The 15,148-nt window shown below is 36.9% G+C and overlaps 1 protein-coding gene across 1 annotated transcript in view; it reads right to left on the reverse strand.

Moving 5' to 3' along the window:
• The window catches only part of LOC306867735 (voltage-gated delayed rectifier potassium channel KCNH1-like), a gene marked incomplete at both ends in the record, with an annotated part of 63,679 nt that overhangs the window by 47,253 nt on the left and 1,278 nt on the right, over positions 1-15,148 (reverse strand). The window contains 5 exons of the mRNA XM_079413579.1: positions 10,078-10,470; positions 12,237-12,355; positions 12,671-12,799; positions 12,881-12,987; positions 13,203-13,326. Coding sequence (XP_079269705.1) covers positions 10,078-10,470; positions 12,237-12,355; positions 12,671-12,799; positions 12,881-12,987; positions 13,203-13,326 — 872 coding nt within the window. The remainder of the gene's footprint in view (positions 1-10,077; positions 10,471-12,236; positions 12,356-12,670; positions 12,800-12,880; positions 12,988-13,202; positions 13,327-15,148) is intronic.

A 15,148-nucleotide genomic window follows, 5' to 3' on the forward strand; every position in this document is an offset into this window, starting at 1 on the left:
CTGGTTTGTTTGGCCAGAGGAGAATTGGCCCCCCGACTGAGCCTGGTTTCTCCCAAGGTTTTTTTCTCTATTCTGTCACCGATGGAGTTTTGGTTGCTTGCCGCTGTCGCCTCTGGCTTGCTTAGTTGGGGACGCTTCATTTCCAGCGATATCGCCGACCTTATTGCAAAGACACTATTCAAACTCATTGACACTTTATTTTCCTTTTTTTTTGATATTGTGCAGTGCTTTGACACAATTTGCATTGTAAAAAGCGCTATATAAGTAAAGGTGACTTGACTTGACTTGACGTGCCCAGCACAGGCATCTTCAGCTACTGCTGTGGGAAAGAGGACCGTGTGTGTGTGCTGTAATCTCATGCTCTGACACTCCTGTTCCGCTGCAGGCTCTGCTACAGTGGCCTGACAGCTACGTAAAGCCCCAGAAACTACAGCTCTGAGCATGCACTTCCTACCGAGGGATTAAATGAACGAGTCTGTGCTAAAACCAAAACCAAGGACAGCACCTGACAGGTTGTGTGTGGTGCTGTGCTTAAAGTTAACATGAAATTGAAAGTGACCCAATTTACTTTCTTACTACCAGTTCCCGCTCTTAGTGTGTATGATACACCTGTGCACATTATTTTAATCAAAGGAACTTGCTAGAATGTCTGTTCGGAGAGCATCAAAAGAAGGTGTTAGCAGATATTAAGCTGACAGTCTACTAATAGTCTAATGACTGCTTGTTTACATATAATTACAAAGTTAGAGGTAGAACAAATAATGTCTAAAGTGGACTACCAATATAAAGTGTTACCAGATTTTTCTTTAAATCTTGCCAATGGTTCATGAAGTTATACCTAATTTGAATATTTTATGTGTTACTAGAGGCACCAAACACTTTTTTTTGCCAAAGAAGTTGCCCCACCCCAAGCTCACACCACTGGATTAGCCAATCATGGTATCAATGATGGTGATAACATTAATTTAATAAAGGTTAAAGCAATAATAGCAAATACCAGTAAATGTGTAAATGTGGCAATGAGGTCTGTTTTTGCACATCACTGAAAAATATGCATTTGAAACAGATTTCTCTCAGATATTACAAGATAATTTCAGATATAATTACAAAAACATGAAAGTTTGAAGAAGAATGACTGAAATAATACTTTCTTGTAAAATGTGGTATAACAATATTAGTTTTTTAACGACTTCAAAAAATAAAAATGGAAAATAAAGCATGCATGGTGTGTTTCTATTAAATCTGTTATTCATATAAAGTGATGTGTCTCTTCAGAATATTAAACTGTTCAATTCATATATTATTTTTACGATGTCTTTATGAACTTTTTGAAGCTTGAAAATTTTGGTTATGTGGACTTTCAATGGATGGACGCAAACGATGTGAGAATATTAAAATATTTTCATTTGTGTTACAAAATGATTCCTGGAACAAAATGTTCATCCATGCCATAACTGACTGCAAGCTTATATTCAGTCATGGTTCATGTAGAAAAATGCTTTTTTTGTGCTTTTTTTACAGTTCCAGTTTAAAAATAAAGAAATAAATAAAAACAAGTCCACCCATTTTTTCCTCAATGAATATTTTGTTTCACTCAGAAATATGTCTGATTAAATATGTAAAATAAGACTTGTATTAAAGCTGCAAGTTTAATATTTAAAACCTAAAATCCAAACTGTCACTCGCTGTGCCTTCTACAAAGCTGGATTTATTTATAGACTACTAGACTATTCTACTATTTAAAAAACATGACACAACCTGTAGCTGTTAAAATGTCCGTGGCACCTAGACATTTTACAATATACAGCTGTCAGTGCAAGAGTGTCCTGTTCCAACATCTCAATGTCATTAAAGTGCTGTTTGTACAGAGCGAACACAATCCACCCACAGTCACTCCTGAAAGAATCCTTTCACTCTAAGGATCCTGGGATTATGAGAGTCTCTTTTCTATTCCAGCATTCAGAGAATGTCAATGTTCAATTCCAACATTAATTACTGCGTGGCTCCATACATTTGGCGTATTTCCAGTCTTCATATGAAACACACTTGCTGTTGCTGTGGGCTTCTGTACTGAATCCCAATACACGAGCCACTAATGAGTATGACTTCTATGTGACATTGCTTCTGAGTGGGGATAATAAGCCTAGTAGCTGCTGATTTTGGCCCACAGACACAATGTCAAAATGTAAATGGGCTTACATATTAGCAATCACACGTCTTCTCAGCTTCTTCTATAGTTAAAGAAACAGCACATATGCACCTATTAGCTGTGAACGTACAAGTTTCTCCATGGAGGAGACTGAAATCCAATGTGACGACTTGCAAAAGCTTCTCAATTACAAACCCACTAATAACTGACAAGAAAATTTTCACGCAGCCTGCAGTGCAGCAGAAGCTGGAAGTGAAGTTCTGCTTGAATGATCTGGACACAGCACAGCACTGGTAATGATGACTGCTTGGACACCATATTTCTCTCTAGAAATATGGCACATAGTCTTAGAGTTCGTACTTGACTAACTGGGGCCCAGGTCAGGAAGCAGACAGACTGGCTAAACCGACCATCTGCTAGCCGCCTCACATCACAGAAGTCAGTTAATTCTCAGCACATAGAGACTCTTTCGCCTAGATATCACACTATAGAGACTGTGACTGTTCCCTGAACTAGAAAATACAAAAACATCCAAACCAAAGTCAGAGTAACAATTTAATTGATGTTCAACAAATAAAAAACATCATATCATTTACATTTTGTAAATGATATGATCACTGACCATAAACTAGATGTGCTTTGTTTGACAGAAACCTGGCTAAAACCAGATGACTATATTATTTTAAACGAGTCTACCCCCCAAGATTACAGTTACAAACATGAACCGCGTCCAAAAGGTAAAGGGGGAGGTGTTGCCACAATTTATAGCAATATTTTCAGTATTTCTCAGAGGTCAGGTTTCAAGTATAATTAGTTTGAAGTAGTTGTGCTTCATATAACTTTATCCAAAGAAACAAGTGTTAATGATAAATCCCCTGTGATGTTTGTACTGGCTACTGTATACAGGCCACCATACAGACTTTATTAAAGAATTTGCTGATTTTCTATCTGAGGTAGTGCTGGCTGCAGATAAAGTCCTAATTATTGGTGATTTTAATATCCATGTTGATAGTGAAAGAGATTCATTGGGATCAGTATTTATAGACATTCTGAACTCTATTGGTGTTAAACAACACATTTCAGGACCTACTCATTGTGGAAATCATACTCTAGATTTAATACTGTCACATGGAATTGATGTCAGTGGCATTGAAATATTGCAGCACAGATATGATATCTCAGATCGTTATCTAGTTTTGTGTATATTCCATATAGCTAAAGCTGTAAAGCCAACTCCTTGTTACAAATATGGTAGAACCATCACTTCTACCACAAAAGACTACTTTATAAATAATCTTCCTGACTTATCTCAATTCCTCAGCATACCCAATAGCTCAGAACAACTTGATGATGTAACAGAAACCATTGACTCTCACTTTTCTAGCACTTTAGATACGGTTGCTCCTTTACGCTTAAGGAATATTAAGGAAAAGAGTCCAACACCGTGGTATAATGAGCACACTCGGGCCCTAAAGAGAGCAGCCAGGAAAATGAAGTGCAACTGGAGAAAAACAAAATTAGAGGTATTTCGTATTGCTTGGCAGGAAAATACCCTATCCTACAGAAAAGCGTTAAAAACTGCTAGATCTGCTTACTTTACGTCTCTTTTAGAAGAAAACAAACACAACCCCAAGTATTTATTTAATACAGTGGCTAAATTAACAAAAAATATAACATCAGCAGGTGCAGACATTACCCAGCAGCACAGTAGTAATGACTTTATGAACTACTTTACTTCCAAGATCGAAACTATTAGAGATAAAATTGTATCCATGCAGCTGTCAGCCACAGTATCACATTAGATAGTATGCTATAGATCCCTTGAGGAACAATTCCACTCATTCTCTGGAAATGAAGAATTGTATAAACTTGTTAAATAATCTAAAAACAACCTGTATTTTAGACACTGTTCCATCTAAGCTCCTAAAAGAGCTGCTTCCAGAAGTAACAGATCCTCTTCTGAATATTATTAACTCATAATTGTCTTTAGGATACGTCCCAAAAACCTTCAAACTGGCTGTTATTAAGCCTCTCATTAACAAAACCCAACTTGACCCCAAATAATTAATTAATTACAGACCGATCTCGAATCTCCCTTTTCTGTCAAAGATATTAGAAAAGGTAGTATCATTCAAGATTCAAGAGTTTTATTCGTCACATACACAATTATCTGAGGGCTATGTTCCTTCTTATAGAAAAATTAACTATGTTCCTTCTTAGAGAAAAATTATATATGTGAGGATTTAGTAAATACATTTTAAGATCTTGCTAATTACCTATAAAGCCCTGAATGGTTTGGCACCTCAGTATTTGAGTGAGCTCTTATCGCATTATAGTCCTTCACGTCCGCCGCAATCTCAAAACTCTGGCCATTTGATAATACCTAGAATATCAAAATCAACTGCGGGCGGGAGATCGTTTTCCTATTTAGCGCCCAAACTCTGGAACAATCTACCTAACACTGTTTGGGAAACAGACACACTCTGTTAGTTTAAATCTAGATTAACCCTCTTGGCCCGACAAACGCGTATACGCTTCTCCGTCTCCGCGAACTGTTTTCAGAAACACGTCTCTAAAATGAACTGTAACGCAGCGAATACTCAACACACAGACATTAAAGTTATATCTACAGAAAGCTTGAAGTGTCTACTTTCATATCGAAAACAAATATTCTGTGATGAAGTAATCCGTATGAAACCAACAACATGTTCAGTCTGTCCAGTCTAACTCATTATTTTTAATGCGATCCCGCCCCCTCGTGTTCACATGTAAATAACCACGTGATCCTCGCGCGATTGGAGACGCCCAACATAAACAAAGAGTCAGGAGTGAAGAGTTCATCGCTGCTATACTGTTCGTTTCTGGAAGAAGACGCGCTGAGTAAAGGCTGGATTACCCTCAAAATAAGAACAAGAGCTCATCAAGTAGAGAAGATCGATCTGATGAGTAAGTAATGTTTACTTTCTGCATTAGTTAACGTGTTATTGTGACATAAACTTGAACACGTTACTAGTTGGGTGTTTACCAAACTACAACACGATGAATGCTACGCATCTAAGAAAGTTTAGACCATGTTTATTATTAATAATCTGTTCACAAATACATTTTAATAGCGTGCTAAACAATAACAATAAGTTCTCAGATATAAAATATATTTTTTATAGTGCAAAGTTCATCCTTTTATAGTACAAAGCATGCTTTAGTCTATGACTGCAGAATTATATCCTCTATACTATAAAATCATACATGATGTTCAGGATGGCTATATGACTACAAAATCATAGTTGGGTTTTCCCCAAACTATAATTCCTGACTAAGATGTTTGAAATCCAGTAAAACATTTTGAATATAATGGGAAATTCATTATATTTAAATTTCTTACGGCGCGAGTATGTTTTCTTGCTCCATATAAAACAATAAAAGTAATATGAGAGTACATTGTAACATGATGAATGCTATGAGTCTAAGTATGTTTAGAAAATGTTTATGATTAATAGCCTACTCTGTTCAAAAATAGATTTTAATAGCGTGCTAAACAATAATTAGTTACTCAAAAATAAAATGTCTTTTTTTTTACGATAATACAAGGCATGCATGAGTCTATGGCTACAAAACCTATATACGGTATATATATATATATATATATATATATATACAGATGCTCCTGATATAAACATGCTCACAAATGTTTTTTCTTTTTTTTGGTTGTGTGTATTTTATTGAATCAGACACCTGCACCACAGATGATGAATCCTGCTGACTTTCAGTCTCTTCCAACTGTTTTCCTCTGAGAGCGCTGCACCAACATCAGAAGTTCAACTACACTGATATTCTATGGTAAAACAAGATCCTTGACTACTGATAATGTTTTTTTCTTCTTGAATCCATGGAAAGTAGCAGTAACACTTAAATAACATGTAAATATCAGGTATGATTTATTTGTTTCACTTGTTGAACAGAATCTGTTGTAGGAATGAGTCAAAGTCTGTTCACATCTCTGTGCTTAGATCAGTGTGCTCAATAATGTGTCTTTTGACCTTCATTATGTATGTTTTGATTATACTGTGTTGTAAATAAAATACAAATAATTTAAAAACCCATTTTTTCAGTCTCCTCACACTCTCTTACCTGCCTCAGTCACAGTCCCACTGATGGGCCATTAGCAGCTTTAGGGGAGGGCCCTTTGTCTCTCAGGTGAAAATCACTTAATATTCAAGACCATTACCACTCCCGCGCATATTTTCAATCACAAAACATGTCTTTAAAAAATTAAATCAATGTATTGTTTTCTGTGAGCAAATAAACAAGATGATTTTCACATAATTTTGAAGCAAAAATTCTAGGATACAAGATCTGGTTCTCAAAAGTATTGTGAACAAATGTTCTGTATGTGTTTTATGGTCTTATTTCAGTGACTTCAAAATTTTCGTTTTTCACTAATCACGCATAAACGTTGATTTCTCAAAAACACAATCATGTACATAAATGCTGCTAACATATTATTGTAGCCCAGTGTGTGCTGTTTACAGCGTTATTAGACTTTAGCCATTTATATTTATATAAGCAACTGAAAAAAACACAAATGTCAGGGCATGTCGAAAGTTCTCCAGGCCCCCAAAACACCCTCAGGGCCCAGAGGGTTAAAGACCCATCTCTTTAACCTGGCTTACACATAATACACTATCGCATTTCTATAATTCAAATCCGTTAAAGGATTTTTAGGCTGCATTAATTAGGTCAACAGGAGCTGGGAACAAGACCCTTCCCAAAACACCTGATGTACTTGCTACATTGTTAGAAGAATGGCATCTACTTTAATATTAGTCTGTTTCTTTCTTATTCCGAGGTCACCGTAGCCACCCAGATCCAGACTGTATCCAGATCAGATGGTGCATCAGCACCTAGAGATGACCTCTACAGCCAGGACACCTAGATGAGCCCCAGAGACTGATCCCCAGTGAAGACCCTGTCTCCAAGACGGCCATCGGGACAAGACCACAGGAACCAGATGAGTCCTTTGAACAATCTGATTCTGCTTTAGTCTAGATTTAAACTGCTGATTTTGTCCGGCCAGAGGAGAATGACACTATTTCAACAAACTATTTCCCCGTCTAAATACTGTAAAGCTGATATAAAGCCACCCAGCTTTATATCAAGCCGATGTAAAGCTGCTTTGACACAATTTGCATTGTTAAAGGCACTATACAAATAATATTGACTTGACTTGACTTGACCATAGCAATTAACGATGATGATTTCTGAGGGGCATGAAGTTACGAACCAATGACAGATGGATGTTAGGAGGATGTAAAGTCTGTGTCTACTGTGGTGGTTTCTTTCTGCGGTAAGCCGCAGCGATTTAAAGAATCTATGCATGATGTAGCAATATCATTCACAGAAAATCACTGCCAGCTTCATTCACAGATCTCCCGAGGGAAATACCTGAAATGCTAGGATGAAATCAATCCTGAAAACACCGCTTCAGTGCGGCAAAGCCATCAAGACTGACTGTGAGGCAATAATGCAATTTCAGCAGAAAGATTGAGACAGACACGGCTTGCAGACACCACTTCAATATTCCCCCTTTTTTTTTTTTAAATATCAACAGCAGCCTTGCAACTTTACACTCTCAGAAGAAAATCTTTAGATGTACCATCCTGTCACCGGGGAAGTACCTTCAGTGACATTGTTGTACCATATTTACCCCTAAAATGTTCATATTAGTATGTTAGGGGTACATTATTACTCTAATATACCAATATGTCGAGTCGAGTCAAATTTATTTGTATAGTGCTTTTTGCATTAGACACAGTTTCAAAGCAGCTTTACAGATAGTAAAGTAGTAGTAAAGATAGTTATGATATATACTGTAACAATTATGTGAGTGTTCCTCTGGATTTAGATCTAGTATCCATTGTACATCAGTGTAGTATAAGTTGTATTCAGTAGTGTTTAGTACAAGCTGTGGATGAAATGGGTGACTTGTCAGACTTCCAAAATGGACAATCATGTCTTTAGCAGTCCATTTGTTTGGTGTTTTAAGAACAGCTTTTATGATTATGACTGCATGCACAAAGCATGGCAAGACTTCATTAGAGAAGAAGAAGAGTTAGCAAAAAAAACCTAGAGACAGTAAAACTTGCGAATTAAAGGATTTTTATTCTAAATTTGGCATTTCCATCACTTGTTTCTGATGCAATACTTCAAAATGTGCATTAAAACAGGGTGATGGAAACATAATGTTAAGAAATACAGGATATGGCTTTCATTTCCATTTTTAACATCAATTAATAAGCTCTCTGATTTCTGTCAGAGTGCTATATTGTGTTGGTCAGTTGTGTTTTAACCAAGAGTAATCATTACTCAAAAAGTGGTGATGAAAATATGATTGATTGTCAAAAAAGTGTAAAAAAGAGTGAGAGTTAACAATTCTCCAAAAGCATCAATTCATCAAAAGCAATCATTTGTCTTAAATGAAAAACAGGCAGTTATCAAAAAGTTTAGCATTCAAAAAAATATATTTAAACGACAATAGCCAGGATTTCATCCAAAGTTGCGAATTTAACTTGTGCGCAAAACTATTGCATAAAACATTGCGAATAAGCACCGCTTCCACCCAACGAGTCAAAGAGAACAAAATCACCACTTCCTGATAAACTGGCACTAAATATCACTAAGAAAAGTAGGAGTAGCCACTGCTAATTTTCATATATAATAAATGCTTGCACCTCAGAGTGAGCAGACGAAACACAATAAATGCGGTCATTGCTTTCATAGGAAGATGCTGCTGTTTGGGAATGCAGTTGTGTAATACAGTAATAATTTGACAACAGACTTTGCTTGGGCATTTCAGAATGACCAAAACAACATTTCAGATCCTGTGAAATGAGATAAGTCCACTGGTTAGTTAAGTTTTGTTGTCCCATCACGCAGTCACATGACTTTTTTGAGGTGCATGGAGAAATGTATGCGGCAAATTTGTTTCCATCTCCCATTATACGCAATAACCCTTTTTCATATGTCAAAACCACCTCAAGTGAGCGTAAAAACTTGCGAATTAAAGGATTTTTATTCTAAATTTGGCATTTCCATCACTTGTTTCTGATGCAATACTTCAAAATGTGCATTTAAACAGGGTGATGGAAACATAATGTTAAGAAATACAGGATATGGCTTTCATTTCCATTTTTAACATCAATTAATAAGCTCTCTGATTTCTGTCAGAGTGCTATATTGTGATGCCGTTCTATACTGTAGTAAAAAATTACTATTGTGGTAAAGATTTTGGTTGAAAATTGTTTATATTGGAAAGATTTTGGTCATATCGCACACCTCTAATTACCTTAAACAGGGAACTGAGAGACAACAATTCCTATTGTCAACAACAAAAGAAAAAACTGAATTAAGCTAGAAGATGGCACTATCATCTTGCGTAGAGCTGCTTTACTGCTGAATCGCATTTGCAACATCAATACTGGTACTGAACTGAACATTTCTCATTTTATCCTTACACTGTTTTTGACCTGAACTATAGCAGCATCGAACTCTCATAAATAAAGAGCTGCTTTACAGCTGAGTTTCCATAATTGATTCTGAAGTTTTCCTGTTTTAATACTGGGAAGCTGCTTTGACACGTCTGTACTGTTCGACCGTGATAGAAATAAAGGTGTCTTGACTTGACTTGACATAATGCTTTAATCCCCAATTTAGCAAGCAAGAGGCAACAGTGGCAAGAACCAAAAAACACAATTTTGGTGGTAACTTGATAACAAATAATAAACCTTGGGAGACCCGAGGCTACACCGAGAACCTATAGCCAGTTCTTCTCTAGGTAAACATTTTGAATGATGTCGACTTTACATTAACAAGAAGATTTAAAGGTATTGACCCATTGACAAGCTTATGACAGTGTAGAGAATTCAACTCACCTCGTCAACGTTCTCAAAGGCATTAATGACGTCGTAAGGAAGACACGAGAGGAGGTCAATGACGAACCAGGTCTTCACATAGTTCATCCGGATGAGCTTTGGGTCTGAAATCACTTCCCCAGCAGGTCCAACAAAGGTGGTGTGGAAGTTGAGCACAATGTCCACCAGGAAAATCACATCCACAATGCTGTCTACCACCAGCCAGGTGACGTTGTTTTGCTTGGTCTTGAAGGACACGTTGTAGGGGACCATAATGGCTGTGTAGAAGGTGAGGATAAGAATCACCCAGTCCCAGGAAGTTTTGAAGGTGCAGTAGTGCAGGATGATATGAGGAGGTGTTTTTGGAGCTTCTTGTTTGTACTGCGGGAGAATGTCAGAGCCTAGCTGCAATACCTGATGGGTAATAAGAAGAAGACATAACTGTCTGAACAGAAGTTATGAACATTATCGGAGACAGCAGGAGAACATTTTATCTTTCAACAAACTGCATCCTGATGTATTTGAACACAAACTCCGAACAGAGAGACTGTCAGGATGTGACAGTTTCCACACTTTTGTGACAATGACAGCATGGGAATGGAGATATGCACACACTTTCTATCCAAAAGAACTTAAGCCAAGTACAAACAAGAAGACAGCCTTTCAATTCTGCAACAAAAAGCCCCAGATCATAGCCAAGTCACAGTGCACCTAATAGTCTCAGACACTGCAATACATTTAAAAATCTTCTGAAATCCAACCAGCCAGACAAGTGCAAGTGTGCATACTTCTCCAACAAGCAACAGAACCACAGTGAACAAAATGCAATGAAAAGCCAGATGTAAGAATTGCTGCATCTCCTCAACTACTGTCTCCGCAATATCTTTGCCTGTTTTCTATCATGGCGTTTATTGACACAATCATTTCACAGGTTGCTAGGTGTTTCTACAACTATGAGCATTTATATGTCCCAGGGGTTGATTTTTTTATTAAAACTAACAGATACAAAGGACATTTTACAGCTTTTTACTATGATTGCATAATTTTTGCTACATTTCAAACATTGTTTATGTAATTATTGTGTTCAATCCTATGATTAAACCTATGATTTCAACACACTAAAAAGAAACTGAAACAAGAGACTGAATTCATTAATGCTGTGTCTTATTCCTCTCCTTAGTTCCCTATGTTGCTAATCAGTAATCATGAAATCTAGGACACGGATGACTCAACACAAGCATTTGGCAACTCTTTATAACTGGTATACATCACTGTATAACACGATTGCTAATATCCTGATGTGAAAAAAATAAGTTCTATCTTGGTAGGTCATGGAGGATACAGCAGACTAACATGATCTGGTGTACTTTACAGGGATAACCTTAGTGAAGATAAACAGCGCAGAAACAGACAAAGAAGAAACTTAATTGTGCATATTTTAAATGCCTGCATTAGTGCATGCCATGAAATTAAGTATACTGATTTTTCGATAGCTTTATGCACATGCTAAGCATTTGCATCAAAACTAAAGCATATTTATTATTTTTTGTTTTGTGTTGAATTACTGCATGCAGAAGTCGTACAATGAATTAATGAATTCGCCCCAGATTCTGATGTGAAGAGCAACTATAATTTGCATGCAGTAGGTAATAATAGCAGTATGCTAGCCAATTCAACTTTACGCATACATGTAAAAAATATTGTAGTCTACTAAAATGTAACTAAAGTACACCTCTGCTTCATAATCATTTCTTGCAAGTCAAAATCCGTACAAAATTAACTGAAGGACTCCTAGATTCCCTAGTAATAAAACTTATGTGCTGTGATCTATCACTTGAGCTTTAGGAACAAGAACCTTTTTTTTATTGCCACACAGGAGGCTGTATCATCTTATCAAACTATTATAATGTTAGCCACTGCTTCTTCAGAATCTGAATGTGCTCAGGAAGGGTTTTGGAGCCAATGTAGAAAATAAAGGGAGCTGTTCATGTGGAGTGTGTTACATGAACAGCAGCCGCGCATGTTGGAGATTTATCTCAGGACAGGGCTTCTGGGATTACAGCAGACACTCTTGGCAATGTCGAGAATGCTCAAGTATAAATGGATAGAGCGGTCCTTTGATGAAAGTGCTTGAACACACAGACACACATGTAGCCACACACACAAACACGTTTATTTACCTCGGCCAGACGGAAGTGCTTGTGGACGTTCTCGCCTTTGTGGACAGTCGGAGCCAGCTGCTGTAAAACACCACGGCTGCTTGTCAACGCCCGTGTCAGACGAGCAAACTTACCCCAGCCTTAATTAATAGAGAAAAATAAAGGTGAAATATAAGGTCAGTGTTTATTAAATCAATATTATAAAATGGTTTCTGTCTACAATGAAAATATTAGTCTATGCACTCTCAGAAAAAAAAAAAATGTACAAAAGCTGTCACTGGGGTGGTATCTTGTGTAACATTCAGGTACTAATACACTTTATACTAATATGTACCTTTAAGGTACCAGTATGGACCCTTTAGGTACAAACGCTTATCTTTTGAAACTTTCACTTTCCTGATGCAATTTACATGTAATGAAACATCTGGGGTGACAGGAAGTGTGTCAAATCAAACCTTTAGATGAGTCATCTTCAATAGGCTGCTTGAATGCAGTGATATCACTGAAGGTACAGAGGAAAAGGACAACTTTGTCCTGTTCATTTCGGATTGGAGCAATTTTGATGAAGAACCAAACTGGCATCCCTGCAATATCAGCAATATTTTTTTATTAATTTCTAGATATAAGCATGAACTCTTTCGAATTACTGCAAATTGTAAACTTACTGTTCTTCTTGTACATGAGTATCTCAAAGGAGTTCATCTCGTAGTTCTCAAAGGTCTGGCGGACTTTCTCGCAGGTTTCTTTGTCAGTGAGTTCCCCGTACATGAAGCTGAGATAAGGACAGAGAGGCATACATAACCAAGAATCTCTATAACAATAAACTCATGCTGTGAGCCATGTTGCCTTTTCATATGGGAAACTCTAACAAATCAACTGATTTAACAGCTTGAGGTTGCAATGAGTCTGCTTTACATGGTTGAGGGGTCCTGATTTGTTCATTGAGACTAATATAACATATATATAAAGAAGAAAAAAGGAAAGAACCTGCATGTGCTGCTCTTCTGCATGACTTCAGCACGATGGTATCCAGACAGCTTGCAGAATCCATCATTGCTGTAGACAATAGGCCAATCCAGTATTTGGGCATTCCCCAAAACAAAATTGGTGTCTGCCAGAAAGTAATGAAACATCATTTTTCATTCTGATGCAAGAAAACCTAACTCCCACATTAGCCTTAAGGTGCAATCACAATAGTGAAATTTCTAAGGGCAAAAAAGATTCATCGTCCATTACTAGAGTAGCAGTGGCTCAATCACGGCTCAAACAGAAGTCACTATGAAATTAAGTATAGGCCTAGCTTTCTGTTGGTCAACACAGCGAATTCACGTAATCAATTTGACATCTTTGGGGAAAACTTTCCCCCTCATGCAACATTCGCGACCATGTTGATTCCTATTGAAATGACTGGATTTCGCCCACAAAAATCACTGAACAGGAGTAAATGTGACCACACCTTTACTCTTGAAAGAAAGAAATAATTCCATGGGTGAATTGTGGAAACAACTGTAAACTATTTGCGATACTTTTTGGGCTCGTTACTTTAACACATAGTAAGCCATTGTGTTGGTGATTGTCTTTATTAATGTCAGGTTAAAGGAGATGTAAACTGTTTTAATTTGGCTATTACCTTTGGTTAGCTTAGCCCTCTTGTAGATGCCATCATGACAGTCATGACAATGGTGATTGTCTGATGGCACCACAAGAAGTGCGCAGTCCCAAAACCTTCAGCTATCTATTATTCTGAGCTGTGACGACAGATAACGGAAAGTGATCAAGTATAAATTATTTTACAGTTTTTCTCAGTCGCTTTGGTGCATTTCTCAGAACAGAAATTAAATTTTCAAAACTACTTGTTCAACCTCCACATCATCTAGTAACTTTTTGGGCTCGTTACTTTAACACATAGTAAGCCATTGTGTTGGTGATTGTCTTTATTAATCTCAGGTTAAATAATGTTATCAATCGTGGCCTTACAATGGCTGAAGGGTGCAGCTAAAAATTGGGAGATTGACCATATCCTCAATAATTCAAACATTTTGAAACAGTCTCTTTCAATCAATATCCCACATACAGTAAAGTGTAAATGTGTACTTTTGAAAGGAAATATGGCATACATAAGAAGTGCAGCCTTCTGCACTTCAGTACAGTAACTGTCATCCAAACTGTTGCCATAGTTTACATCAGGTAATACTACTGTAACAGAGTGCACTGTTACACTTCACACTACTTTACATGTAATACATTCGTACAAGAATACATGTACTGTATAAATACAAATGTGCACATGCTTTTTTTCTATGTACTATTGACTCTTCTCAACAAATATCAGATTTTTTTAAAATAAAACCTTAATTTCCATGGTTGACTGTCATGGTGAAAAAACAACTAAACATTTTGACCAGTGTGGCTCACACGATGACAAAAATACTTTATATTTTGGTGGCCTTGGCCAAATTACCGACACGATAACTAGGTTTTGAAGCATGAATGAAATGTTTTGGGTGAGTAACTACATTTTGCAGACATGCAATAAAGTTCCAGCAAACAGTTGTGACATTTGGATTCACAGTTTAGAGAATGTTAAGACTGTTTCGAAAAATGTGCCAAAGCAATTGAGAAAAACTGTAACATCCACTGTATTAGGAAATACTGTATTTCCATAATCTTGTAGTTACAGCATTTACCAGCTGCTGAAGTGAAACCAGCCAAACAGTGAGTATTTCTGAGAGAACCTCTGAGAAAGTGCTTTCTAGAGGGTTTTCCAACCCTATATGTGATGTGCTTTGATTTTGAAAATGTGTTCTTTCAATTTTCGATTTTTTTTTATTTTTTTTAATACTACATGTCCAGTGTGAACAGCCCCTATTAAATGTGTATAAAGTCATCGACATTGGACACTTTCTTAGAAAATATATGGTTTGTATTAATCT

Source organism: Barbus barbus, assembly GCF_936440315.1.
Source record: "Barbus barbus genome assembly, chromosome: 49".
In the NCBI taxonomy this organism is placed as follows: domain Eukaryota; kingdom Metazoa; phylum Chordata; class Actinopteri; order Cypriniformes; family Cyprinidae; genus Barbus; species Barbus barbus.